Source organism: Poecilia formosa, unplaced genomic scaffold (assembly GCF_000485575.1).
Source record: "Poecilia formosa unplaced genomic scaffold, Poecilia_formosa-5.1.2 Scaffold342, whole genome shotgun sequence".
Taxonomy (NCBI): Eukaryota; Metazoa; Chordata; class Actinopteri; order Cyprinodontiformes; family Poeciliidae; genus Poecilia; species Poecilia formosa.
Window position 1 is genome coordinate 111,414 of NW_006800281.1, and position 26,889 is coordinate 138,302.

At 39.2% G+C, this 26,889-nt stretch overlaps 1 protein-coding gene across 3 annotated transcripts; it reads left to right on the plus strand.

Moving 5' to 3' along the window:
- Positions 1 to 160: 160 nt before the first annotated feature.
- Positions 161 to 26,889, plus strand: ubn2a (ubinuclein 2a). 3 transcript variants are annotated; one of them, XM_007574006.2, is made up of 17 exons: positions 163 to 1,355; positions 2,013 to 2,129; positions 3,319 to 3,420; positions 5,117 to 5,227; positions 5,843 to 5,952; positions 11,634 to 12,192; positions 13,396 to 13,466; positions 13,755 to 13,884; positions 15,350 to 15,456; positions 16,808 to 16,918; positions 17,899 to 18,042; positions 19,351 to 19,401; positions 19,487 to 19,529; positions 20,633 to 22,033; positions 22,861 to 23,068; positions 24,959 to 25,027; positions 26,097 to 26,889. In XM_007574006.2, the coding sequence occupies exons 1-17, from the start codon at positions 1,053 to 1,055 to the stop codon at positions 26,141 to 26,143; spliced, it is 3,684 nt and encodes a 1,227-aa protein (XP_007574068.1). In that variant the 5' UTR covers positions 163 to 1,052; the 3' UTR covers positions 26,144 to 26,889. The 3 variants fall into 3 exon arrangements, with proteins under 3 accessions (XP_016517252.1, XP_016517253.1, XP_007574068.1); XM_016661766.1 differs by lacking the exon at positions 3,319 to 3,420 and having other exon boundaries at positions 161 to 1,355; XM_016661767.1 differs by lacking the exons at positions 2,013 to 2,129; positions 3,319 to 3,420 and having other exon boundaries at positions 162 to 1,355.

The window sequence follows — 26,889 nt, forward strand, 5'->3', positions numbered from 1 at the left end:
AGATGACTCCAACATAATTTGACTTTGCAGTCAAATTATGTGGTGTTAAACATTTGAGAGCATTTAGAAACTAAAAAAATTTTTTAAAACCATCGAAAATAATTTAAAAAAGAAACAACAGGCCATGCAGTGGCCCACCTAAACCAACTTTAATGGGTGTTTTCTTGATAAAGCCAATTACGTAAAATCTGAAAATGAACTTCTTTATTTAAAATTGAGTCTGGGAGGACTTGTTTCCTTATATTTGGGGACTAATTGGACATTAAACTAGAAACTAAAAAGTTTCACTAAAGGATTTTGCAACAGGTTTATATCGACTTGGTTTCTGCCTCAAGAGAACCCAACATTTATTTGTAAATGTAAACGTGGTTTGTTGCATCATTAGGGGTGTTCATCAGGAGGTTACTGTAAATACTTTTGCTTTACTAGTTCTTTATTTTGGAATTCGAGTTTAAGGTTAAGAAAAAAAATTCCCATTCAGCTTTGTTATGTTTAGACGAAAAGAAAAGCATCTAATGAAGGCAGTTGATCTCGGCATTAACAGCCAAGCATGTACTCCACGTATCCCACTGCCTGTCCTTCCTGCAGACACTTTATAAAGGTCAGATTAGTGCTCAGAGTGTTGTTATTATCGCCTGTTGTGGCGGGGGGCGGGCTTACGAGCCGCTGTGCGCTGATTGGACGTGATGCACTCCCCTGTGGCACATGGTTCCGTTTTGTGTGTACGCGCATGCGCAGCGACCCCTCTCCGCTGATATTTTATTTACTCCCGAAACCCAAGATGGCTCCTGTGAATGTCTCAGCCCCATAGCGAACCGAGGATGAGAGTAGCTGCTGAAAAAACAACTTTCCCTCGACCGTCGCATCCCCTGGAGTTCAATCCGTATGCTGCGGAGGAGGCTCTAACGCCCGTCTAGGCCCCGAGCAGCCGTCGGAGCTCCGCGGAACCTTCTTCAATCCACCAATTTGGAGTAGTTTCGCGAAGTAGCTCTTCTCGGCTTCGCTGTCTGTCCGGAGCGAGGTTCAGGCAGGCGGGCAGGCAGCTCATCCTAATGGCCGAACCGAGAAAAGTGCAGTTTGTCACCCTGTCGGCCTTCGCAGCTGGAACAGCCGCGGAGTCTAGGAAACGCCGGCTGGATGAGGAGACCGACTTCAACTTCGACAGAGCCGGGGAGGATGAGGCAGGCGGCGGGGCAGGAGGCAGCGCCAGTAACGGTCGTCTCGGTAAAACCGGCGACAGGGACAAGGCTGCTGCCGAGAGGAGGGCGACCGTGCGGCTCAACCTGTCCCTGTCCGAGCCCGACGAGCGAACCTCCGCCGAGTTTAATTATGGCGAACTCATTCAGAACCTCCAGGTAGGTTCCTCCGCTTTCACTCTTGGCGGACCGTGGGAAACTACTGCCGGAGTTATTTTACACCTCTTGGAAGTGTTTATATGGACGTGTCATAGTAAGTTAAATGGGGGGAAGTGCACCTTGTCCTTCCGTGGAATAGCGTGGCTGAAAGTGACCATTAGTACAAGCTCAACACAAAGGCAGCAGCTGTCCACTCCGTGCAGCTTTTCAACTTTAGTAGCGCTCTGCAGATTGTAGTGTATGTAACAGCGCTATCTCCTCCTGGTTGTTTAACGCATATAGTGTATGTCATGTTGCTACCTGTGTCCTTTTCACTCAGACTTGCCCAGCAACAGCCCAGTCACTCAGCCATTATGGCACTTGGAAATGCCACATGCAGTTTGGCCCTCTGGCAGCGATGAGACGGAGATGGGGGAGCATTGTTGATGAGCTGGGGACGGAAACACGTTTTAACTGTGTTCAAATCTGGATGATAAAGTTATTTAATATGAAAGTAAAATAAATTAATAAATAAATAAAAAGCCTGCTACTCACAATTGAGTGCACATCAAATTAGAAGCTGCTTATTTGGACACCAAAGCGTTATTTGACTGCAGTTCAGTTGTTTTAGGTATTGAGTTTCTTGATCCTATTTCCGTTTTTCAATGTTTATTTCAGACTAAAAGTAATCTTCCAAGTCTGACCTCCTCCGTCAACCGCTTCAATGATGATGATGAGGAGGAGCGTGAGCGGCTTGAGGTCGAAGCCCTGGCAAAAAAGTTTGAAAATAAATACGTAAGTCATTATTTATCATTATTTGCTGACGCACCAATTAATCCACCACAGATTGAAATCAGCCAGATTTTTTTTAGACTGACTTTTACTTGATCAAACTTAAGAAAGTCTGATTCTTTTTCTTTATTATTAAATGCATGAGAGCTTTAAAACTGCATGTACTTTCATGCACTTTTCAGAGTTGATTGAACCCCGAACACTCTGGGATAACATATAAAAGGAGATCATTTTGAAATTTCTTTACTTTCTATAAGATTGTTGTGGCTGGACTTTTAAAACACAAAGAGAAATAGAAAAAAAGTTGGTTTTTAACCAGTTTTGAAAACATGTGTTTTCAAAAGTTAGAAATACTTTAATGCTTGACTCTAAAGAAACAAAACATTGGAAATGTTTTGAATATTCTTTTACGCTTTAGTCGTTGCTTAGCAACAGACTCAACAGAAACAGAAGGATACTCACATGCAAAACATGAACTTGGCTAATTATTGAATATAAAATAATGCTAATATTTTCATGCATACAGCTCTGTAAAAAATTAAAATAACCTCTTAAAATGATCATTTTCTCTGATTTTACTATTTTTAGGTAAATGTTTGAGTAAAATTAACATTGTTCTTTTGTTCTATGAACTACTGACAGCATGTCTCTGAAATTCCAAGCGAACATTTAGTATTTATTTGCAGAAAATGAGAAATGGTCAAGATAACAAAAAAAAAGATGCAGAACTTTCAGAACTCAAATAATGCAAAGAAAACAAGTTCATATTCATTTAGGAACAGCAGTACTAATGTTTTGACTCAGGAAGAGTTCAGAAATTAATATTTGGTGGAATAACCAGGAGGTTTTCAATGTGGTTCTGTGCAGTGGTCTCTTAAATGTTTTCAGAGCTGTATATATATATCTACTTAACATGGGCTACACACTTTAGACATGATCTTTAATCACGTTATAAAAAACTCTGCTTTTCCAGCAATAATCCAACAACAACCTTAAATGGAAATGATATTCCACAATTTTACTGTCTTCATACAATAAAGTAAGCGATCACAACACAAAGGTCAAATAGCTGTGATAAACAAATGTTTTTGTTTCCTGAATAAAAAGAAAAATATTTTCATCCGTATGAAATCCATGAAATTTAAATACCAAACATCGTACTGTCTGGTGAATCTTTCTTTTACATGTCCAGGGTAACACGGGTATGAAGAAGAGAAAAGACCGGATGCAAGATCTGATTGATATTGGGTTTGGTTATGATGAAACGGACCCATTTATAGACAACTCTGAAGCTGTAAGTACTTCCACTTCATGGCATAGGCATATTAAACTGCTGCCTATGGTCCACCCGCCAGCAGGGGGCAGCCAAGAGCATGCTAATTATCAAGCCGGATTTATAAATTCACGAGTTGTTAATGTTTATGAAAAGCAGTATTCAGTTTGATTGTGAGGGTGCACCAATTGATTGGCTCCGATTTCCCTAATTCATGGCTGCTGTCATACTAACGTAAGTGCTTTGAGGGTGGGAGGGGTCTTGCTGTAACTCCAATATGTTTGGTGTGTTCACGTATTGTCGCCTAAGACTCCATTAACACAGGAAAAAAGTTGCTAGATTTGTTGCTAGTTGCTATTTTGAAAAGAAAAGTCACTGAAGGAAACTGAAAACTTGCTAAATATAGTGACAGAGTTGCTAAATCAGCAACAGTGGGGTGACTATAGTTAATCGCACAAGTGAAAAAGTGACCTGGTGGGCGAGTCTGTCAGTCATCTTCTCTCACTGCAGAGCAAAAGGAGACGATGGCTGATTTTTAGAGCTTTTTCAGAGTAGATTAGGTTGATTTCACATGTAATTATCTTCCAATATTACAAAACTAGAAAATCTGTCCGATTTATCGGTGCACCCCACTGCATTTGCTGTGTCCTTGATTTGATTTATTTATTTCAAACAGGTTTTTAAAAACAAGAAGACAAACAATCAGTAGGACTGAGAAAACATGTGCTTACTTAACCAAGAACAAAATAATTAGCTTAGCACTGATTTTCTCTTTGGAAAGCAGTAGGAAGAAGTGAAGACTTGTTTAATCCTACCCCTTATCTCAATTTAATGAAATATATTACTTATCGACTCAATAATTATCAAAAATTTGTAATTAAAACCATGTTTTAATATTCTGATGCCTTTTCAATATATAAATAAATCTATATTGCATAGACAAAATGGTTATAACTCATAACAAGACAAAATCTACGCCTAATGATAATAGTAATAATGACATTTTTAAATAACAACCGGACATACACCACCAGAAAAATAACCAACTCTTTGCCATTGTACACCCTATAAATTCTTCTTAATCTGTGTTTTGGATGCTCAGCTGCTGACTTGTGTTGAGGTATGAATCCTCCTCCTTCTTATTAAATATGCATCTGATGTTTAACAACATTGCGCTCACAGACTTCGAGCGCTAGGCTAAAGATAGCCTGATGTCCCTGTTACAACCAACCTGAGACTGAAGTTAAAAACAGATCTATATGCTTCATGGATTTTCAGTGTTTTTTCTTTCCCCTGATGTTGTTTTATGCTCAGTATTCAGCTGTTATAGCTGAAATTATTCCACATCCATTGAGTCTGTGCCATTAAATGAGTTTTGTTTTGGTATTTTATCTGCTTTTGCAAATCGCCAGCACCTCTTCGACTCTGATTTTCTTTGTTTTGATTCATGAAGGGGGGAAATGTTTTTGCATGTAGCCTGGGGATGTTATAATCCATGTCAGATCTTTATTTACTCTGCTGCTCCATTCATTTTTGCTGACCAGCAGAGGAGCAGAGGCTGCTTTTGTGAGATGCTAACAAAACACATTATCAGTTACTCCGATGTTTTTAAATCTGCGAACAGCGTTACAGTGTTTGTTGTGTAAGTGGGGTTTTTGTTTTCTGCAGTCCTGTGAACTTAACGCCACAAACTGTCTTCCATTGTTATTCTTCCCAGTATGATGAGCTGGTGCCTGCGTCTCTGACCACAAAGCTCGGGGGATTTTACATCAACACGGGCACGTTGCAGTTCAGAGCGGCCTCTGACTCAGAGGGAGAGGAGGACAAGGTGAGACAAGTCAAACACAAGCTTAGCTGTACGTGGAGAATTCAACGCAGTCGTTCTGGAAACCCGGTTTGTTTGTCTGTTTGTTTGAAAGGAGAATAAAATCACGGTGAAAGGAAGGTACGTGGTGTTTTAATTGTAGGGTTTCGCCATGCAGTCGGACGCAGTGGGATGCCGTCACTCTGGCAGAGGCAGTTAAAATGCCTCCCAGTGGCAGGAAGCCAGGTGTGGATGAAGTCCAGCCTCCGATGCTGTAGGTCAGGGGGGTCAAACTAAGTTTCATTTTGGGCCAGATCAAAAAACTGGATGTTCTTAAAGGGCTGTTTGTGTCAGAATGCACAGATAAAACCTATTAAATTGCTGAAATATTAATAAATATCTGCTTCAGGGTTCAATACGTGTTGAAGAGAAATATTGAACATCTTTTCAACCTGATCAGAGTCTGGTCATTGTGGGCCTGTTGTGCGGCAGATTGGGTTAGTGATGGTTACTTTTTTTATTCAGTACTGTGATGAATCACTTCTATCTCTGTCGGGTCAAAGAAAAGAAGGACAGTGGAGATTTTCCCTCTACTTTCTTCTCTTCGTTGTATATAAAAATGTCATTTATCTGTTCCAGAAGCTGAACAATGATAAGGAGCAGGCGATGAAGAAGAAGAAGAAGAAGAAGAATGAAGTGAACTGTGTGGAAGAGAAGAACCTGAAGATGAATAAAGTAACTAAACAAGGGTAAGAACTGTTTATCTAATGCGTTGTTCAAACAGGACATCATAGGGACCAAATGCTTATAAGTGATGATATAATGTTTCTAAAGAAATCAATGAAGGAAGCTTGGAGAACGATCTAATAAGTTAATTTATTTCTTTTTTGTTGCTGAGTTGTGTCTTCAAATGTCGCCACAGTGGAAAAGGGCGTGGAAAATAAAAATACATTTTTTCTCACTGTGAAGTTTAATCAAACCAAACTTTTCTTGTTTTAGGTCAGTCAGAATTATCAAAATGATTTCTATTTGCTGGAAAACTTGACGAGAATTTATTTTCCTATATTTTTTTTAGCTTTCTTCAGAAGCAGAAGTTTATACACAGCATGACTGCTGTCTCTTTAAACAGCGAGGGAAAGCCCAGATGATGATGATGATGTCATCACTTTAGAAACTTCTGATAGGTTAATTGACACATTTGAGTCACTTGGAGGCACACCCGTGGATGCATTTTAAGGAACACACCGTTTTCTGGTTTCTCACGGCTGGAAATGTGAAATAAACACGTCAAGGTATCGGGAAGAGAATTGTCTGGTTCATCCTTGGCAACAATTTCTTGATCATTTGTAGCAAAAGATGGATCTGCAGCTAAGAAAACATCTGTTTTTTAGCTGTTTTTGTAGATTTTCAACATGTGAACATCTCAGCCCTTTCTATTTAACTTAACATCAATACAGTTTGGAGCTAATCTGTTTGTTAATCCAAAAAACAGATTGTTTTTTATTTTACAGATTTTGAACCAGGTGAAGCTAAAACTACTTGAGGAATTCTTGGTTGAACATAATTACAAATATATATTTTTTAAATCTTAAATGCAAAATGTATACAGCTCTGGAAAAAATGAACCGCACTGAAAACCTCCTGGTTATTGAACCGAATATTCATTTCTGAACTCTTCCTGAGTTAAAACATTAGTATTGTTGTTTCTAAATGAATATAAACTTGTTTTCTTTGCATTATTTGAGGTCTGAAAGCGCTGAATCTTTTTCATTATTTTGACCATTTCTCATTTTCTGCAAATAAAAACTAAATTTTTGCTTTGAATTTCAGAGGCATGTTGTCAGTAGTTCATAGAATAAAGAACAATGTCCATTTTATTCAAACATAAACCTATAAGAGTAAAACCAGAGAAACTGATCATTTTAAGTGGTTATTTTTAATTTTTTCCAGATCTTTATATATTTGTACAGCTTTAGCTTAATTTCTGCTCTAAGTGTGTTATTCTTGCAACACATGGCCTTTTTTGAGTCTGTACACTCCAGTTAATGATTAATTAATTGCTAATTTAGTTGACAATTATTTAATCCCATCAATAGCTTCAGTCCTAGTAGAAACATTATGAAACCTTTACCTAATGAGTATGTTTGTTTAGCTAAAGCAGCTTGTTGAAATAACTAGAAAACTGTTGTTTTTTTTTTATCTCAGACAGCTATTCTGCACATTGGCATTAATTCTTTCCCTTAAATGGACCTTTGTTTGAAACTCTGGATGTTATGTGGGCCGGTGCAGATGCACACTGTTCCTTCGGTTGGTTCTTTTGACCCGACGCTCTCTGACTTGCTCCTTTGCTGCTCATGAATGCTGACTGAGGCTCGCTCTGAGCTGCTGCGACAAGCCAGCCACCTTCAGGAAAATTCTCTATTATCCACACTTAAATATGCTGAATACTCTGAGACGCCAACACTCTGAAAACATCTTCTAAAAATAGCAGCAGCCATTGTGGTGGTGCCATTACGAAACAGATGATATTATATACGTGTGTGTCAGAGAGACGGATCTTTGAACGCGCGCTGCGCGCTAATCCCCCACATTCCCAGTAGCTCTCTACTTTCTCCAGGCCTCTCAGTTGCTTTTGTCAGCGTGTGCTGAGTTCTCGGTGCGAACGCGCGTTTCTTATCAGGACGTCTGAGGTCAGCTGGTGTGTTTGTTAAAATTTCACAAGGAAAACTGCAGCAACTCGGTTGTCAGACTACACAATAGCCACTCAGATATCATGGTTTGCTCAGGGATTGAAACGGGGCTTGGTGTTGCTCACTTGTGGGTGTTTTCAGCAGGAGACTTAACTTTTTAAATGGAGCTAAGATCCAGTTTGACAGCTCTCTGCCTTTTATACATGAAAAGTAACACATCGGCATAAATTAATGAAACAACTGTTACACGGTTAGGCATAAATTTGGAACAAAATATAGCATAAAAGTAGGGCTGAATCATGACAGTCAACAAATTTAGTGATGGATTAAATGTTAACTGGACAATACAGACTCAGACTAATTTCTGAAAGAATAGAGACAAAACTGTACAAAAACATCTATATTTTATATTTAACTTAAGAAAAAATACTTTGTAAATAAGTTCTACCCATAGTATTAATACTTAATACTGTCTCAGTATTAATCCCAAAAATACTTCAATAGTATTTATATCAAAAATAATAAAAATAAATTCCCTACACTTTATTAAGTTAAGCAGAAACGGATGATCTTTTCATTTGTTGATCTTAGAAATGATCAAGCCTACATTAAATGCAACATTACAGCATTTTAGAAAGTAAAATGTTTATTTTCTTGCTTAAAAAAGGAACTGAATCATTTATTTATCATTTTTACATATTAATGATATTGTATAACATTAGCTTAAATACTTAAAATAAAAAATTGTTTTATCAGATTAATCGTCAGAATAATTGATTAATCGATAACTAAAGTAATAGTTAGTTCCAGCCATATGTAAGTTTTTTTTAATAGTAACTCAAATTAATTAAAACTTAAAGACTCAACACCTTTCAGCTCTGTCTGCTGCAGCATCTGTGTGACCTCATCTGATTTAGCTTTGCTTCATCTTATCTCTGTTTACAACCTTTGCTTCCCAAAACATCCAGCTTCTGGTCTGCATGCTACCACAACACATCTGTAGTTATCAGGTCTTTGCTAGTAGACTGAAGAGCTGCCGAATATTTGCAATTGTCCTGTTAAAATCTCAAAAGCAAAAGAAGACGAGTTGGACTCAGTATTTGGAGAGATATTGTGTTTCAAGTGCCAAGCATTCATGCTGCACGTATATTTAGTGAGTTGGAAGGACTCTCACTGCCTTTAATGCTCACACCCGATAGCATCACAGCTAGCATATTTTTAGTAGCTGAGATGCTAAAAGGTCACGAAGCGCGGTGGAGAGATCGGGCGTTTCCATTAAAGGAACATTTTCTAGGAACCAGTTCAGTTTCTCTGGAGGCATTTTTACCTCTTGAGTTAAATGTTTGTTTTAAATTGATGTGATTTTATTGTAAAGCTCTTGTATTTTATGAATTTATCCTGACAATATTGTCTGTATTCTGCTAATATTTTGACTTTATTCTTTTAATTTAAAAAAATTCTTAGACCTAGCCAGATATCTAGGAAATTGAATACATTTTTGTGCATTTTGGTCTTTCATCCGTACGAAAACTCAGTTTAATATAACTAAAACGATTATTTATAAAAACTCAGACCAAAGTGAAGATTTGAGAAAATTTGCCTGCGTAGATGGGAAAATTAAGATTTGGGGTCTTTTCATTACAACCTGTGATAAATAATATGTTAATATACACTGCAAAAACACAAAATCTTACCAAGTATTTTTGGTCTGGTTTCTAGTGCAAATATCTTAGTACACTTGAGGTGCTAAGACAAGTAACTTTTTAGCAACATACAGAGGCTTGTTTTCAGTAAATAATTCCTTAATATTAATGAAGAAGTACTTGAAGATTATTTTAAATTTTTCTCATGTGTAAGTTAATTTATCTGCCAATAAAACAAGTACTTTATCATCAATTTTAAGGAATTATTTACTTAAAACAAGCCTCTATGTCTAGCTGAAAAGTTACTTTTAAATTAGTTTGTCTCATTTCAAGGTTACCAAAATATTTGCACTAGAAACTAGACCAAAAATACTTGGTAAGATTTTGTGTTTTTGCAGTGTATATTAACGTATTATTTTTTCCAACTGGCATTGCCTTGTGTGTTAATAACTTTATATTTTAATGCACTAGGGAAAAGTAGTTTAACCTACATATCTGTCCACACAAATGAACCTCCTGGCATCATGTTTAATTTCTAACAGGAAGTTCTGGTTGTTTTGAAGCAATCTGATTGGCTGACACAGCTTCTAGCTTTGCGCTACACTGCCCCCTATGGGTTTGGCATGCTTAACACAACGCTGAGGTGCGTCTATGTCATGTCATGTCAAAGAAAACTTCTCTGAAACCAGTCTGTTGGTTTTATTTTAAACAATGTGGCAGAGATGTTGTTTTTATAAAGTTTGACCTTTATACTGTCTTTCTATGGATTGTTAAAGTTTCAGCGCTCCTGCTGTCGTCTCCAGTTTAATAAAATAAATCTCTCCTTATAGCTGCGGTAGCAATATGCAGTTTGCAATTGAAGCACAATCACACTTATTCTCTAAAAACACTTTAATTATAGAATCAGTTACCTCAGCATAGTAGGCAGCATCCAACCCTTTCTGTTTTTCTAGCTTTTCATTTAATTTGAGTACATACATTTTATTTCCATTAATGTTATATGGTTTTTATCCTGTTTCACCAACTACTTTGTTTAATGTTATGGTCTCTTTTTGTGTTTTTACTGTTTTTTGTATGTATAGCACTTTGTTGAACACAGCCAGCAGCTCCTAAACAACAAAACTATTGTTTTATTAATAATATAAAGATGGCTGCAACTAATGGCAGCGTATTCTTTAGTGGAAATACATAAGCCTGACACAGTGAGAAATCAATTAACTGAACAGTAAATTAAAATGAGCGCAATGATTTCTATTCTGATGATTAATACTTTTTGAATGGCAATTCTGCTTACAGAGACGCTACAATCCAATCAGACAAATTCAAAAATATTTTGCTGATCATAAAGGGAAATTAAATAAAACCACAACTACATATGGTTTTTGTAGTATTTTTTTATTTTAGATATTTAAAATATCTTCCAGTTCTAGTCTTAAGTGTTCTTTACAAATGTAACGTTTATTGGTCTTTGAGAGGATGAACTTTTATTATTATGCAAATATCAATATATTACTTGAAAATGGTCTCAAAACGCAAAATTTATCGCAATTATTATTCAGACAATTCATGTTATTTTATTTATCAAAAAGCTGATTGTAAAGCACACTTAAAGCTACAGCAATATTTATAAAAAGTGTTGTTTTTTACATATTTGTTAAAACTATTACCAGGTCAATCAACCTCATGTACTCGCTGCTCAATATATTGAAGGCGGAGAAACGACTTACCGCTTATCTGCCATCATCGGCGGCTATGCTAACTAGCTTGAGCATAGCCTAGCAGGCTCTGCTAGCTGCAGCATAGCGGAGAGTATAGGAAAAAAATTAGCAGCTACACACAGAGGGTGATTGACAGCGCTAAGACCCGCCTCCTGGTTCTGATTGGTTGTTTCTAGTTAGCATTGGGATGGAAGAACTTGACTTTTTTCACAGACTGTCTCATAATTATTCCATCACAACATGGTCACAGTGTCAACAAATATGTAAAAAATTATATATTTTTTTATAAAATATGAAAAAATCTGTTGGTATTTTTCTCAAAAAAGTTATTAACCGTACTGCTAAAAAAAAACTTTTTACATTTTATTTAATTTGACAGAGTGACGGCTCTCAACCTCCACCGACCAGAGAAGAAGAAGAGAAAGAAACTGATGAAGGACTCGCTGTACCTGGCGGCCATGCTTCGCCGTTTCACCCGGGAAAAGGAAGAGATGAAGAAGCGAAATCCCAGCGGGGATCACCTCCGTTTGGCAGCCGGTACTGCCAGCAAACCCCCAAACCCCGGAAATGCCACCCACCTCCCATTAGCCTCCAACTCCACCCACCTTCAGGGCGGTGGCGCGTCCACCGGCAACCTCTCGCTCACCGACCTCACCTCTGACCCCGCCGTGATGTCGCTGCTGGGCTCCGCCAACGAGAAGGAGCTGCAGGATCTCCTGGGAGATCTAGACTTTAGCCTGTTGGACACCGACCAGCAGCACGCCATGGCGACGGCCAGGGAGAACGGCATTCTGGGTATTGGAGTTCCCTCCCAAAAAGCAGTGGGAGGAAGTGGCCAGGGGCGAAGCCTGGGGTCTTCCGGCGGGCTGTTTCCTCCGCCGCCGCTGCCTGACGGACTTCCTGCTCCTCTAATTAAACGCATCGAGGACCTGCGGACGGTGAGTCAGCCTCGGTCTTCTGGTGGGCGGCTGCAATTACCCATGAAGCCTCTTCTGTGGAGTTGAACCGAAATGCCACTCGGCTCTCAGAGAGGCTCCAAATGTTTATTGTTATGGTTTATTCCAGTGGGAATAATCTCCTGTGAAGTATCAGGAAAATAGGGCTTAAAGCTGAAGCCCTTCGGGGTTTTATGTAACCAAGCGAGGACTCGCTGCGCCTCACGGAGGAGTTTTGCTCTCTCCTACACCCTTGCATCTTTTTTTAGATGTAGGCGAAGGATTCACAGAGAAAAGGGACAGAGGTGAAAAAGAAATGGTGCGAGGAGGACGAATCAAAAAATTCAAAGCTTTTCAGACAGCGTTGTTTTGGTTATAAATCATTTATGGTTCAACAGGAAGTGTGTTCGTCATATAAATAGCATTATTGCAAGGATCTCATTCTTTTTCTTTTTCCGACCAAGTTTATATTTACAAATTGGACAAAATGATTGTAGATATTCCACAACAGTGTTGCTTTTTTTTCTTTCTCAATCTGACCTGCAATACTGCTGAAAAAACAAAACACAATATAGGCGATTCTTAATAGTCAATATAGATAATTATTGATTAGTTTCTTGTTTTAAATATCTGAAATACTCCCAAACTTGTGGCTTGACTTTTCCTGTTTTATCCTCAGTTTTCACTCCACACCGGTCTTTTTATTTGTAAGTATTATGAGGCGAAACCTGAAACTGCTGCTGTGTCGGTTACTAAACAGGTTGTTGCTAGGCAACCAAAGAATGGGTGAGTTGCTAGGTAACCAAAGAGTGAAGGAGTTTAGTTGATTCCACTAACCTTACTTAGCTGACTTTGAGAGGTTGAGCAGCTAAAGTCTTCCCTCTATTTTCCTGATATTCTATCAGAAGTATTACTTATTGATATTGATCACATGTCTCTCACAATGTTTGTTATTGATTTATTGTCCAGCCATTTAAGTTGACATTTGTGACTGTGTACAACATAGACCGGGGTGTATTTCCTTATTGCGAGGGAACACAAAGCAAACATCCCCCCGTCTCCTTCGTAAACAACAACGCGTTGCAGCTTCGTCCACTTTAGGTTCATTACTTGAAACGAGTCACGTGAGGCGCGTTTCCTGATGCGACTGTGTGCTTAAAGTATGAACAACAGTGCTGTGTGCTGACTCGGGCTTTTCCACCACAGGCCTCGCGGCAGTTTGATCAGGAGGGCAGGAAGAAATTTTTCACCCTGGACATGAATAACATCCTCCTGGAGTGAGTAGGACAGCTTTTAAATCACCGTCGACTCCAATTGCAGCTTTGCTCTCCTTCCCCTTTTATCAGCCCCTCTCAGTCACTTCCAGCAGATTTCCCCCGCCGCCTCTCCTGCTGTCTTCAAGTGTTTCGTTTTCTCTCTGTCTCTTATTGTCTGTGGTAATGACTTATTACGTCTCTCCGTTCATCCTCCTCTGCCACCTCCAGTCGTTCTTCCCTCATCCAGCTCTTCATCTCTCTGTTTTTTTTGTTTTAGTTCTCTTTCTAACCAGCTTGACTTTCTGTCAGTATTGAGCTGCAGGTCCAGGAGCAGCCTCCTGAGATTCGCTCAGACATCTACTCGCACATGGAGGCGTTTGTGCCGTGCAACAAAGAGGCGCTCCTCAAGCGCCTGAAGAAGCTCAGCCTCAACATCCAGGTGAGCAGATTGGGGAAAATCCCCAGACATTTTCGGATCCAGGATGTGATTAGGAGTCGGTTGTCCACACCGCAGCCTTTGTGAAAGCTTGGTGTTGTCTAAAAAATGGATTTAAAAAAGTCTGCAGCTTATTGAATGAAAGGTTAGCATTTTAGATTCAACTCATATTGAAAATTGTCATAAAAAGCTGGCTGAAGTTTTTTTTGTTTTAGCTGATTCTTAAAAATAAAATCAGCTTGGCTGTTGCATAGAAAAAATAAGTAGAGGATTATTTGTCTCAAGTGCATCTTTTTTGTTATTGTGACCGTTTCTCATTTTCTGTAAATAAATACTAAATTTTTGCTTGGAATTTCAGAGACGTGTCAGTAGTGCAGAGAATAAAAGAACAAAGTTAATTTTACTCAAACATTTACCTAAAAAAAGTTAAATCAGAGAAACTGATCATTTTTTTCCGGAGGTGTTATTTTTTTGTACAGTTTGGACTTAATTACTTGTTGCTTTATCAGTAATTAGCCTTTTATGGGCTTGTATATTCTAGTTAACAATTAATAAATGTTTTAATTAGCTGATGATTCTTCCTAATTAATCCGATTCAGCTCTGATATGGAGGTTTGTGCTAAAATATCATGAATCTATAGAGTTGAGTTACTTTACAACATCAATAGATGGAAATTAGGCTTTGTTAAAAAGTTTAGATTCTAAACTTGAAGTGGACATAAATGGAAAATGACTATTATAAAATCAAACTTATCTTTTTATGTTGTTTTACTTTATTGTGTTCTGTCTGTTTTAATTCTCTCATCCACAAATCACTCGCTACTCATTTTTTCAGATCAGGGAGTCGCTTCCTTTTGATTGCAGATTTACAGCTCTGGAGAAAACTAAGAGGCCCCTTAAAATTTTCTCTGAGTTTACTTTTTATATTTATGTGTTTGAGTAAAATGAACTTTGTTCTTTTATTCAATGAACTACTGACAACATGTCTCTGAAATCCCAAGCAAAAATGTAGTGTTTATTTGCAGAAAACGAGAAATGGTGAAAAAGATGCAGAGCTTTCAGACCTCAAATGATGCAAAGAAAATAAGTTCATATTCATTTATAAACAGCAACACTAGTGTTTTAATCAGGAAGAGTTCAGAAATCAGTGGAATAACCAGGAGGTTTTCAATGCGGTTCAGTGCAGTGGGCTCTTCAGTTTTCCAGAGCTTCATTTTGGTACCTGCTGATTCCAAACTTCTCGGCTCTCCTCATCCTTGTTGCCGTTTTGTGCAGCTTCCTGCTCCTCCGCCATGTTCCCTGCCTGTTTGTTTGTACGGAGCAGGAAGTGGCTCTGCGTCCAGGCTACATGACGGCTTTCCTAACGCATCATCAGTAACGTTCTCTCTCCTCCTCCTCCCTCCTTCCATCCACCTTCTGCTTCTCCTTTGTCACCTTTTGCTGTTTTCTCTCGTTCTCTGTACGTCAGGACGACCGGCTGCGCGCGCCTCTGCTGAAGCTGAAATTGGCTGTTTGTAGCGTGATGCCTGAACAGATTGCAAAATATAACATGGAGTGCATGGCCAAAGTTGCAAAGTAAGTAAATCTCTCTGGGTTCAGATGTTGTGCAGTCCTGACTTCATGAGTTTTATTTTATTCATTTTGAGCTGAAAGTAAATCCCATTCATTGGTTTGTTGCCACTAAACCTTTTTTAGGAACTATGATAGTTTTCTGGGATATTTTTGAGTTACACGACTTCTACTGCATTTTATTTAGATGAACTGAAGTTACTGAACATTTCTGATTTGTTACATTTTCTTGTTTATCTTTGCTAAAACTCCTCTACTGCTCATTTTCTGTCAGCTTTTGACTTTAACATATTTTAAATTATCCACAAGTAATTTTAAATTAAGTAATTTTAGATAATTTATGCTTCAAAACAGAAATAAAACACAATTAAAAGCCACTAAATTGAGGGTTGTTAACAGATTTAAATCAAAAGAAATGAGGGAAACACCTGCTGCTGTTTGATTTATTTAATATCTGCTAATATTTCAGATTTTCATAGTTTGAAGGGATTTTAATTCAGTGAAGTTATTTTGTTTTCAAATGTCATCTGAAGGAATTAAGACAGACAAATTAAAATATTTGTCTAATATATAAACTTAATGTTGTTCTTCCTGATAATGAATAATAATAATAATAATAATAAAAGTGTTGACCTTTTTTAGTTCATTGTGAAAGAATCAGACGTTTGTATCTTAATATTGAATTGTAATCTCTTTCAGAGTTCTTGTTGATCTGCATTAAGATGAATCTTTTATTTCTGCACACAAAACATCTCAGAGATAATTTGAGTGTTTTCAGCTCCAGACGCATAAAATACGGCCATGAAAATCAAAAAGGCACATATATCTGGCCTTTTGATTTAATTTATACTAATTTAATTTGGACTAAATTAAATTAAACTAGTTTAATTTAAATGTAATTCTTTAAGTTATCTAAATTAAAGAAATTAAATTCTTTAATTTTATCACTTTGTAAGAAATGGGTGTAAATTCAACTATCACCAGTTTAGGTGTATTTATTTTATTTTATTTGCTGAAATTCATGACTTCATGATTGAAAAGGATTAAGCTTTTTGTTGTTTTTCTTAACAGTACAAGTGAATTTATTTAGAATTTATTACGATTGCATAATTCCACAAAGTTTAATTATTATTATTATCATCATTGTCTGATTTTAGTGTTTTCTGCTTATGGATGAAATCATGAAACTACATTTAAATATAATTTACAAACATTAACAATAACTGGAGGCTACCAGATAAACTCTTAGTGGTGATGCGTCTTTTGCTTTTATTTTTCTGTTTGAAACGTAACATGAGCCCCACCAGGTGCCTTTTCTAACAAACCTTCTTGAAGCCGACCTGCCTGTGTTTTACAGGCAGCAGTCGGAGGAGGGGGACAGGAACGGCTCAGAAGAGGAGGATGATGAGAAACCCGGAAAACGAGTAATGGGACCTAGAAAGAAGTTTATCTGGGACGACAAGCTCAGGTAAAGATCGGACGCCGTCTCACATCCGCTTTGTCCTGATCCACGTTTATCTTTATGCTTTATTTGTTCCACATTTTGTTATTCAGCATCTATTTCCTGATCCGTCTCATCCGCGCTCATCTGCTGTGGGCGGGAAGAAAGAAAAGCAGAAATTATGAACTGATGTTTTCCAGTTAAAAATCTATGAATACACTGCAAAAACACAAAATCTTTCCAAGTATTTTGTCTAGTTTCTGGTGCAAATATCTTGGCACACTTGCAATAGGACAAATCTAACTTATAAGTAACTTTTCAACTACATTTAGGAGCATGTTTCAAGTAAATAATTCTTTAATATTGATGAAAAAGTCCTAGTTCCTCTGACAGATTATTTCACAAATAAGACATTTTTCCCATTTTATAAGTGAAATAATCTGCTGGTGGAACTGGTATTTTTTCACCAGCATTAAGGGATTATTTACTCAAAACAAGCTTCTATATTTTGCTGAAAAGTTGCTTGTATGTTACATATTTTTTTGCAAGTGTGCTAAGATATTTGCACCAGAAAGTAGACAAAAGTACTTTTAAATATTTTGTATTTTTGAGTGTATTCATAGATTTTGCTATATTTTTTATTTTAAGTGTAATAAGATATTTTCACTAGAAACCACCCAAAAATACTTTTGTGTTTTTGCAGTGAACACTTCTCTTCAGACGGACATTTACACCCGTTTGGTGTTTCTTTTTAAAAAAATGTTGAAGTTTAGCCGATAGATTTTTAACGTAAGCTCGTTTTAAGCATTTGCAGACTTTGTGATTCTAAATCCAAAACATTTGAATGTAGATAAAGTGGGAAAGACAAAATAATTTGACCTGTTTTCCTACCTCAATTGTTCTTTTTCATTTTGTTACATTCATTGAAACTTTGTGCCGCCTCTGTTGTTATGAAATGAACTAAAACCTTGAACGTTGATCTGAATGCGACGGCCTTGTTTGTGCAGGACGCTGCTGTGCAACCTGGTCAGTGTGAAGCTGAGCTGCTATGAGATGGAGAACCAGTGCACTCTGTCAGTGGAGGACTACCTCAAGGCCTTCTTGGAGAACGAGGTCAAACCCCTGTGGCCCAAAGGCTGGATGCAGACCAGGTCTGGAAGTCTGTGTGTAAATGAATGCCAACATGTCTGCAACTCTGAAAATCCTTTACTGACACTTTTTGGGACTTACTTTAAAAACAAACAAATTACAGCTCTGGTAAATATTCAAAATAAATATTTTAATCAATTTTAACTCAATCTGAGTTGTAGTAAGGATGTCTTGATCACTTTTTGTCCCTCATAACGATCTGAATCAATAAACCTACTGATATGACATTAAAGTCTTTGCCATGGATGCCATAAAATTACTTTAAACGTGTAGGAAAATTAACACAATGCATTTTATTGGGTGTTACATTTGCTACCTCAGTGGTGTGATTCTTCTTCCACTGAACTTTCTCCATTAGTTTTTTTGTTTTATTTGATAGCTGGTCAGACTTAATATGCTGCTCCGACATGGAAGTGCTAGGCTAATGTTTGCATGTTTCCTCTGTTTTATTTACCTTGTAGATAATTTCACTTGCAACTAATTTAAATTATTTGATAAATGGACAAACATGCAGCTGCTTAAGCCGTGTTTTAGCTGCTTGCTTTTTATTTTTACATAAAAACCCACAAATCTCCGTTTGGACTTTGTCCCTTCACTTGTTGCGACGATGTGTTTAATCTTCTCACCATGTTAAAGAGTCATTGACTAAAACTTCATTGTTTATTCCTCAAAGTTGCTTTGCTGTTGTTTTTAATTCAAAGCTCAATCAGTGCAAATTTTGGAGGACTCTAGTTTCCAAGTTAGCAGTATGCTAAGATAACGCATGAAAATGGCAACAGCTGGTGCTAACACCCACTTAGCAGCCAGTTCAGAGAATGTGTTGTAGAAAGAAATGAGCTTTCAAACATTTAGTTTTCTCATTTTGATGCAAATAAAGACGTGCTTCAGTGGAAAACACTCTAATCCACTGTAAATGGAGGAAATTATCAGATAAAAATAGTTTATATTAATAAGCAGCAAAAAATGATCCAATTTTCATCTTGATGTTTACTTCATGTTTATTTAGATTTATCTTACAAATCCAGTTTATCTATAAAGCATATTTAAAAACAACTTTTGAATAAAACAAACATCCAACAAACAAGTCAAAATAAAATAAAAATAACAAAAGAGCAACAGAGAAAAGGTTTAATTTTAAAACTTAAAAACAGGAAGTGAGGATGCCTAACATTTAAAGGCAGTTTGTTTGAAAGTTTTGGTGCTATTATAGAAATGGGTCAATTTTCTTGTATTAGTTTCAAATTAAAATTTTGTGAAATTGAAGTTTTTTACTTTTTTGAGCTTTATTTTTCTTTCTTTGTGTTTTTTAGAATCTTGTTCAAAGAAAGCCTTGCAGTTCATGGTCACCTCACTGGAAACCTGTAAGTCTTCACTGTGTCACCTCAGACAGTGTGAGTGAAAGAGTGAGGCCTCCTTTGATGTTTTTATTTTCATTTCTTCATGTAGAGTCAGAAGGCGAGTGGTGCCAGGACCCAAGGCCAAAGCCAAGGTGAGCGGCCATTCTTCTCTTTACGTCAAATCACGGCGGTGTTTTCTTGTGAAATGTTGATGTGAAAGCAACAGTTTGACTTCGTTTCGGCCATGTTGGACCCTTAAAGGGGCAGTGCCATGTAAAATAAACTTATTTTTAGCTTTACATCATATTATAATGATGTTATTCCCTCATCGAAAACCCACCTGAAGTGTTGCTTTGATTCTTTTATTGATGTTTGAGAAATCCTTTAATCTCCATGGCAACCATTCCTGTGTAAAACGCCTGCGTGAACCTAGCGTAGCCGACTCCTTCAGACTAGCCAGCAACAATTAGCAACCACCTGGAGGACCTGCACATCAGCTCATTATTCAAGCTCCTTCTCAGTGCAATGCTGGTGAAAACGTTGTTAAAGGGTCAACAGAGGAGCCATGTTGTGATGACTTCCTGAAGGCGGAGATTCAGAGAGAGCAGGAATTTTTAAAGCTGCAGTAAAACTTTTATAAAAAACTATATCTTCTACATATTTAAACTCTTACCATGTCGTGATAGTTTGAGACAGATGATCTGTGAAAAGATCAATCACCTCCTTCCTGAAGAAATGCATAGCACCCGATCAAAAACAGCCAATCAGTCAGGAGGAGGGCCTTAGTGCTGTCAATCAACCTCATGTACTCGCTGCTCAATGTGCTAATGGCAGAGAAACAACTAATTGATACAGGAAAACCGTTTATCCGCCATCATCGATGGCTATGCTAACTAGCAAGGCGCAGTGAGGGGTATCGGGAGAAGAGCAGCGTCACACGGACATGATTGACAGCGCTAAGATCCGCCTCCTGGCTCTGATTGGTTGTCTCATATCGAACTGTCACGACATGGTTACAGTTTCAACAAACATGTCAAAAATACATTCATATAAAAGTTACAAACTGCTGCGATAAAAAGACGGAGGCCTTAAATTATAAAGTCATGTTTGATATATGTGGCATTTTTATAGCTGAATATAATTTATTATGAAATGATTCTATTTGGCTGAAAAACATTTAACTGTCACTGTAAAGGAACAGTTGAGACTGAATGGCTGCTTCAGGTTTGAGTTTCTTCTTCTTCTCCTCCTGCAGGACGGTTTGTGGATCAACAAGCTGCCTCTCACCATGACCTCTAACCCTGCTGTGACCTCTGCCCGCCAGCCCCCCCTCATGGCGTCGCCCCCGGAGCCCATCTGTCTGTCCGACTCTCTGGACGAGGACCTGACCGCTCCGTCTCTGGACTCCATCTCGCATGCTCTGGCGTTGCTTAGCAACGCTTCCAAGGGCCTGGGCCTGGCCGACAGCCCCATGTCGCCGCCCCCCCTCCAGATGCCCACCTCCTCGCCGCCACCCGTCGCCCCCCACTACCCCGCCGCCTCCCAGTTGGCCACCTCGGCTGCGTCCACGTTGCAGCAGCATTCCCTGGTGAAGGCAGAGCCCGCTCCTCTTCCTCCTGCTGCCTCTGTGGGGAACCTATCAGGAACATCTTCCTCTACCTCTTCCTCTTCTTCTACTTCTCCTGTTGTCTCCTCCATGGCTCACCTGCACACCCCCGGCCTCTCGTTGGCCTCCAGGACTGCAGATTGTCACTACGGGCAGGTCAAGGGCTGCCTGGCTCAGACTCAGAGACACGTTACCATGGTGACGCCCAGTCACAGGCCACAGGCGGCGATGGGGAAGATGCACCCCCATCCTTCTCCTTCGCCTCCGAAGCAGCGGCCTCCGCCCACTGCTTCCCCTCTGCTGCCTCCCCACCAGAAAGGCTTCACCTGCCCAGCAGGGATACTGGGAACACTGGGAGGCGTTTCCAAGACCGCCGTCAAACCCAGCGGCATTAGCAGCAGCAATGGCGGCGGCGCCCTGAGCGGCCCCGTCCAGCCGCCTTCCTCCTCCTCGCCTTCGACGCAGCCCCGCTCCAACTCTACGTCCCACCACGTCCCACAGTCGTTCCACCCGCCGTCCCCGGCCCCGTCCTCCTCGCCGTCCCCCACCTCCCAGAGTAAACCCCAGTCACACCATCACCACCAGGCCAACTTCATCACGCCCATGCAGGCCACCCTCACCAAGTCGTCCCACAGCAGCAACTCCTCCCCCATCATCAAGCTCACCCCTCGGCCCCCCGCGCCCACACCGCCCCCGTCTTCCTCCCCGTCCCCGTCGTCCTCGCCGTCGCACCAGCTCTCCCATCAGCAGCACCAGTACGCTTCCAAAACCCCCAAAACCTTCCGGACCCCCTTCAGCGTGTCGGGCGGCGGGCCGGTGAAGCCGGCGCCGCCTGCCGGCTGCAGCTTCGTCCAGAAGCCTCAGCCACCGCCCAGCAGCAGCGCCAACAATAAGGGAGATAAAACTCCGCCCTCTTCCACAGCTTCAGCTTTGGCCAATCAGAGGCAGAGGGTCTCGGTGGGCGGGGCCATCCAGAGCTCTAAGGCGGGAAACGGCTGGGCACCTTCAGGCACTCTGGCTACGTCTGCTACAACGTCGCATCTCTCACAGGTCAGTTTTTAAACAAATCATAAATTAAAATGACAAAAATTAGAAGGGTGTTCATTTATTTGTACATCTTTGCAAAGCATTAGTAGAACCTCCTGCACAACCAACAAGAACTCATCAAGCGGTTCCTGGATGGTAAGTCAACAACAAATCACTTTTCTTTTCCAGCAGCCATTGTACAGTGGTTAAACCAGCTGACTGAACATCCTGGAGCTTAGATTAGTTTTTAAGGAAATCGCACAGTACCTGTTAATTGTGACTGAATCTGTAGGTTTTTGAAACTGCTCATTCTCCACACAACAAAAAACATTAGTTTATTGCCAAAAATTGGCTTTTTAAAGCACTTAGGTTGTTTTTGAGTCACAATGGGTGGGAACTTTACTGTTGCCTAACAACTCAAGCTAAGTTGCAGCATGTTTTTTTCAGCTGGTTTTACCACTGGATGTGCTGTACAATGGCTGCTGGAAAAGACGCATGTTTTGTTGACTTAAAATTCAGAAACCACTTACTGCATTCTTGTTGGTTATGCAGGAGGCTCTACTAATGCTTTTCAAAGGTGAATATCTGTTTGCATCCATTTCAGAGTAAGAATTGTGTGGCAAGAGCTTACTTGGATTTAAAGTGACAGGAGGCCTTAAAACAGCTCAAAATAGGCTGAACTGATCAGACTCTTTATCCAAGAATGATTTTATGCAACAAAAGTGTAATAAACATTTTTTTTAAGCTCACAGACCTATACAAGAAAGCACAATTAGTTGCCTTTAAAATTACATTAAAAAAATACATATGTATATATTTAAGATGGAAATTTTTTTTTCTATATCTGCCAGGTATCGGCTGCAGGCTCCCCTCTCCTCACCAACCACTCTGCTCTCCCTCTGGGCTTCGGCATGCTGGGAGGTCTGGTTCCTGTCTCTCTGCCCTTCCAGTTTCCCCCGTTACTAAATTTCAGCGCTCCTGGAGCTGCAAGTGCGGCTAGCATGGGCTCAACCCCCAGCTCCAACTCAGGATACCCTCTAGCACAGAGCGACCTAATGGGTGAGTGAATGCTCAGCTGATGAAACTCAATAAAAATGGATTTATTACTGAAAATGTGAATGAATGAAAACGCATTGAGACATTATCATAATGAAGGGTCCTCCTAAGGGCCAATCTGTCCACTAAGCAGAAAAATATCCTGTAGAAATAAAGCCATCTGCAGTTCTCCACAAGCCCACTAGGGGGCAAAGCAGACATGTGATAGCAAGTTATAATAAATATGACAACAGAGTTATAATACAAGTAAAATAATGATGCAGTATTAATAGAAAAAAGTTGTAAAAGCTTTGATAAGTTTTCAAAACCGGATGTCCTGCTGCTGCTGACAATAATTTGATCAAATTATTCAGCTTCTAATGGATGAATGTATTCAAATCAGTCTAAATGATCACTTCTGAACAAGCAGAAATTATTATCCAGATGATGATGATACCTGTGAAACTAACTATGTACATTCTGGTTTTAAATGTACAATTTTTCAAGAGTTGGGGTTGTAATTCAGAGAATGTGTATAATTGGGACTAATTAGTTGCTTAACAAGCAGCGTAGGTGTGTTGACGTTGGCAGCTGCTCCATCTGCAGACTGCAGCTGAGTAGGTGGATGAACAAAGACAACATGTGTTTTTCCTGTAAGTACCGGTTTAAGATCAGAACCCAAACACCTTTGGTACTCAGTCTTGCGTGACGTCACGCCTGCTGTGGGGCAAAACGCTGCTGGCAGACGATGATTAGCATAATTGGTTTTAGCTGTTCTCAATATAACACGGTGAACCTTAAATGTCCGCCTGATGTATAAAAGAAAAAGGGACGCAGTGCTTTCCTACTAATCGTCAACACTACAGAAGGTCAGGAAAAAGTTTTAATGTAGTAAAAAATAGCGAGGAAGAGGGGAGTAGTTCAGTCAGACTTGCTTGATTTTGACAACCGTAACATGTAGATGCGATGTGGAATTCGGTTTGTTACGGTTCAGTTACGAAATATTAAAAAAAAGGTGACCCAAACACCAACTCCGACAGATCATCGGTAAAGCAGGTGTTTAAATTGGCTAATCTACCACGGCAGTGTTAGCTTGGCTAATAGCAGCGGAAGCTAATCTAATTACCGAGTTAGCTAATAGCAGCGGTAGCTAATCTACCACAGCTATCACTCAGTAATAATCACAAAATAAACATCAAACCTAAAAACATAATACTGCAACGGACTGAATGTTATGTTCTTTCTGTGGGAAATGTTTGAGTGTTTTTTATTTTATTTTTTTATGTTGAATACCGATACATAAAGTGGCGTCGTTGTCAGTTTCTATGGCAACGAGTCTGCGTGTAGCGTAACTGACGCACAGAGAGAAAAAAAGTGGTTTTGAGTTTTACTTTAACGGCTTTTCTGCGTTATTTTTGTCTTTGCTGAGGCACACTGCACTGAATCGGTAACACCTACATCTCCATGTTTCAATAAGTGAACGGAGTTGTTCTGATAATCGTCTTGCCCTTTAGCGTTGTGCGCATGCGCGAAATATCCAGATGTAAACAATAACATGCAATGTGTCAAATAAAGCTAAGTAAAGCATCAAATAGGATGCTTATTTTGTTTAATCGTCGCGAGGCATTATTCCTAGAAAATAACCTGAATTTACCTCAAATTAATTGATAATTGGGTCAAAATGGTAATAACTTTCCTATTTGACAATAACTTGACAATACTCTCGGTCTCGGTTTATTTTCTGCGGAAGTGCTTCCACTCTGTGCTGCAACTTTCCACCCATTTATCACATCAACCTTAAACTCCATCTTGCTTTGAGCCGCAGGTTTATGTTGTTTAATGTGTTTTCGTCTTTCACACGTTGTGGTTCTTGTTGCGGTCTTTCTTCTCATTTGTCTGCCCTTCCCTCCTCAGATCTGTATAAGAGCCTCCAGTCAGGGTCGCAGGCTGCCCTACCTCCTCACTTGCAGCTTGCTTTTTCAGGTAATCTGCATGCCTCCTCTTTTTTTATCCTACCACCTCTGGTCCCCGACTGTCGCTGTCTAGTCAACCTGCTGCTGTTTTGATTCTCAGCATGTTAAACACTGCAGAAGTATTTATCCCGGTTTGTATAGGTGCTTGAAATCCTTGAAAATGCTTGAATTTCAGTGAGGTTGGAAAGTGCTTAAATTCTATATAAACTGGACAATTTTGTAACAAATATTTAATCAATGTAACGTTTGATTAAAAGCCGTTTATTATTCCTAATAACTGACTTATTGAACTGTGTAACTTAAAGGTTATCTTACATTTTATGCGTTAAAGTTATTGAAATTGTGGGATTTCTTTTGTTAAATTAGACCAGTCTGGTGTAAGAGAGACACATAGTGTAATATTTTAGTTGGTCTTAGTTTACCTGGTGTAGAATACAATCACAAAACATTATTAATAAATTATACCATATAATAGTGAGTTGGAACTGTTTTTTTAGTTAATTTGTTAATTTGTATTGTTTATCTCCAAATGAGGTGCTGGAAAAATTTGAAACTTACCTTGAAAATGTGGAAATGTTTGATTTTTACTGTGGGAAAAACACAGTATGGACCTTGTACTGTACTGTTTCCACTGGGTAATTATTTTACTCATAACAAGACATTTTTCCGCTTTTAAAAGCAAAATAATCCACCTGTGGAAATAGTACTTTTTCATTAATATTAAGGATTTATTTGCTTAAAACAAGTGCTTATTCCTTGCTGAAGTTTTGTTTTATTTCAAGCAGATAAACAGTTTTCCTTTAACTGCAAGTTGTTTCTCCGTCATTAGCAGCATGTTCATGAGGTTGATTGACAGCGCTAAGCCCCTCCTCCTGCCTCTGATTGGTTATTTTTGACCGGGAGCTCTTAATTCTTTTGAGACGACAATAACAGTGCAGGGAGGAGGTTCATTATTTTCACAGATTAATTTTCCCAAAATATGATGACACTTTTAACAAATATGTACAAAAAAAAAGTATTTTTAAAATAGACTTTGATACTGCAGCTTTAATGTTAAAATCTTTGCTCCTTGCTCTCAGACTCGAACCAAAGCCAGAGTGGAGACATGAAGCGGAAAACCCACTGACCAATAAGAGCGCAGGAGGCGATGGGCGACGTCACACGCTGACCAATAGGAATCCTCCGCTCCGATGGACTGCCCCGAGGTAGGGAGGGGGCGGAGCTCCAACGTCTCCTTGGTAACGGACCTGAAGGAGGTCGAGTTTCTCCTCCCTACGAGCAGCGGCGGCGAACCGAGACTGAGTGAATGAGGAGAGCGCTTCCTTTTGTTGAGTTTCTTTTATTTTTATTTTTGTCGACATGTTTACATATGACTGACCTCGATCACTGTGGAATGAGTGTAGAGCAGCGGTACGCTCCATTTTATGATTTATATTTAAGGAATATGTGGTATTACAGGACGCTTCTTATCACAAAGGAAAAAAACAAACAGGAAGAGCAGGAAATGATGTAAGTTTTTCTGTTTTTTTTGTCGATCGTGGGAATCGTCGTGTCCGTTTCTCTGCTCCCACTGATGACTGTTAAGTAGTAGCTTAAATTAATACTGATAAATTATTTTTTAATTCACAGGGACAAAACCATGAGTGCGAGTGCTGAGGTTGACTTGAATGTGCGTTTGTACATAGAAGAAGAGCATATAATACTGTTAATTTCTATCCAGATTATTCTCTAAGGACTCGTTCCCCTTTCACAGTGACGAGCAAGTGAAGGTTAGACGGCCGTCTCTTTGCTCACCGTGTTTTTGGTGCTGTTTAGTCACACTGGACCTTTTTTTTTTTTTTTTTTCCCTGGATATTTAAACAAGAAGAAAAA

What these genes read in the sequence shown, in the direction of transcription:
- ubn2a (XM_007574006.2), top strand. Translation starts at nt 1,053, where the DNA reads ATGGCCGAACCGAGAAAAGTGCAGTTTGTCACCCTGTCGGCCTTCGCA. An exon ending in AAAAGTTTGAAAATAAATAC is followed by an intron (nt 2,130 to 3,318) that starts GTAAGTCATTAT and finishes TTACATGTCCAG; the next exon opens with GGTAACACGGGTATGAAGAA. An exon ending in GACCCAAGGCCAAAGCCAAG is followed by an intron (nt 19,530 to 20,632) that starts GTGAGCGGCCAT and finishes CTCCTCCTGCAG; the next exon opens with GACGGTTTGTGGATCAACAA.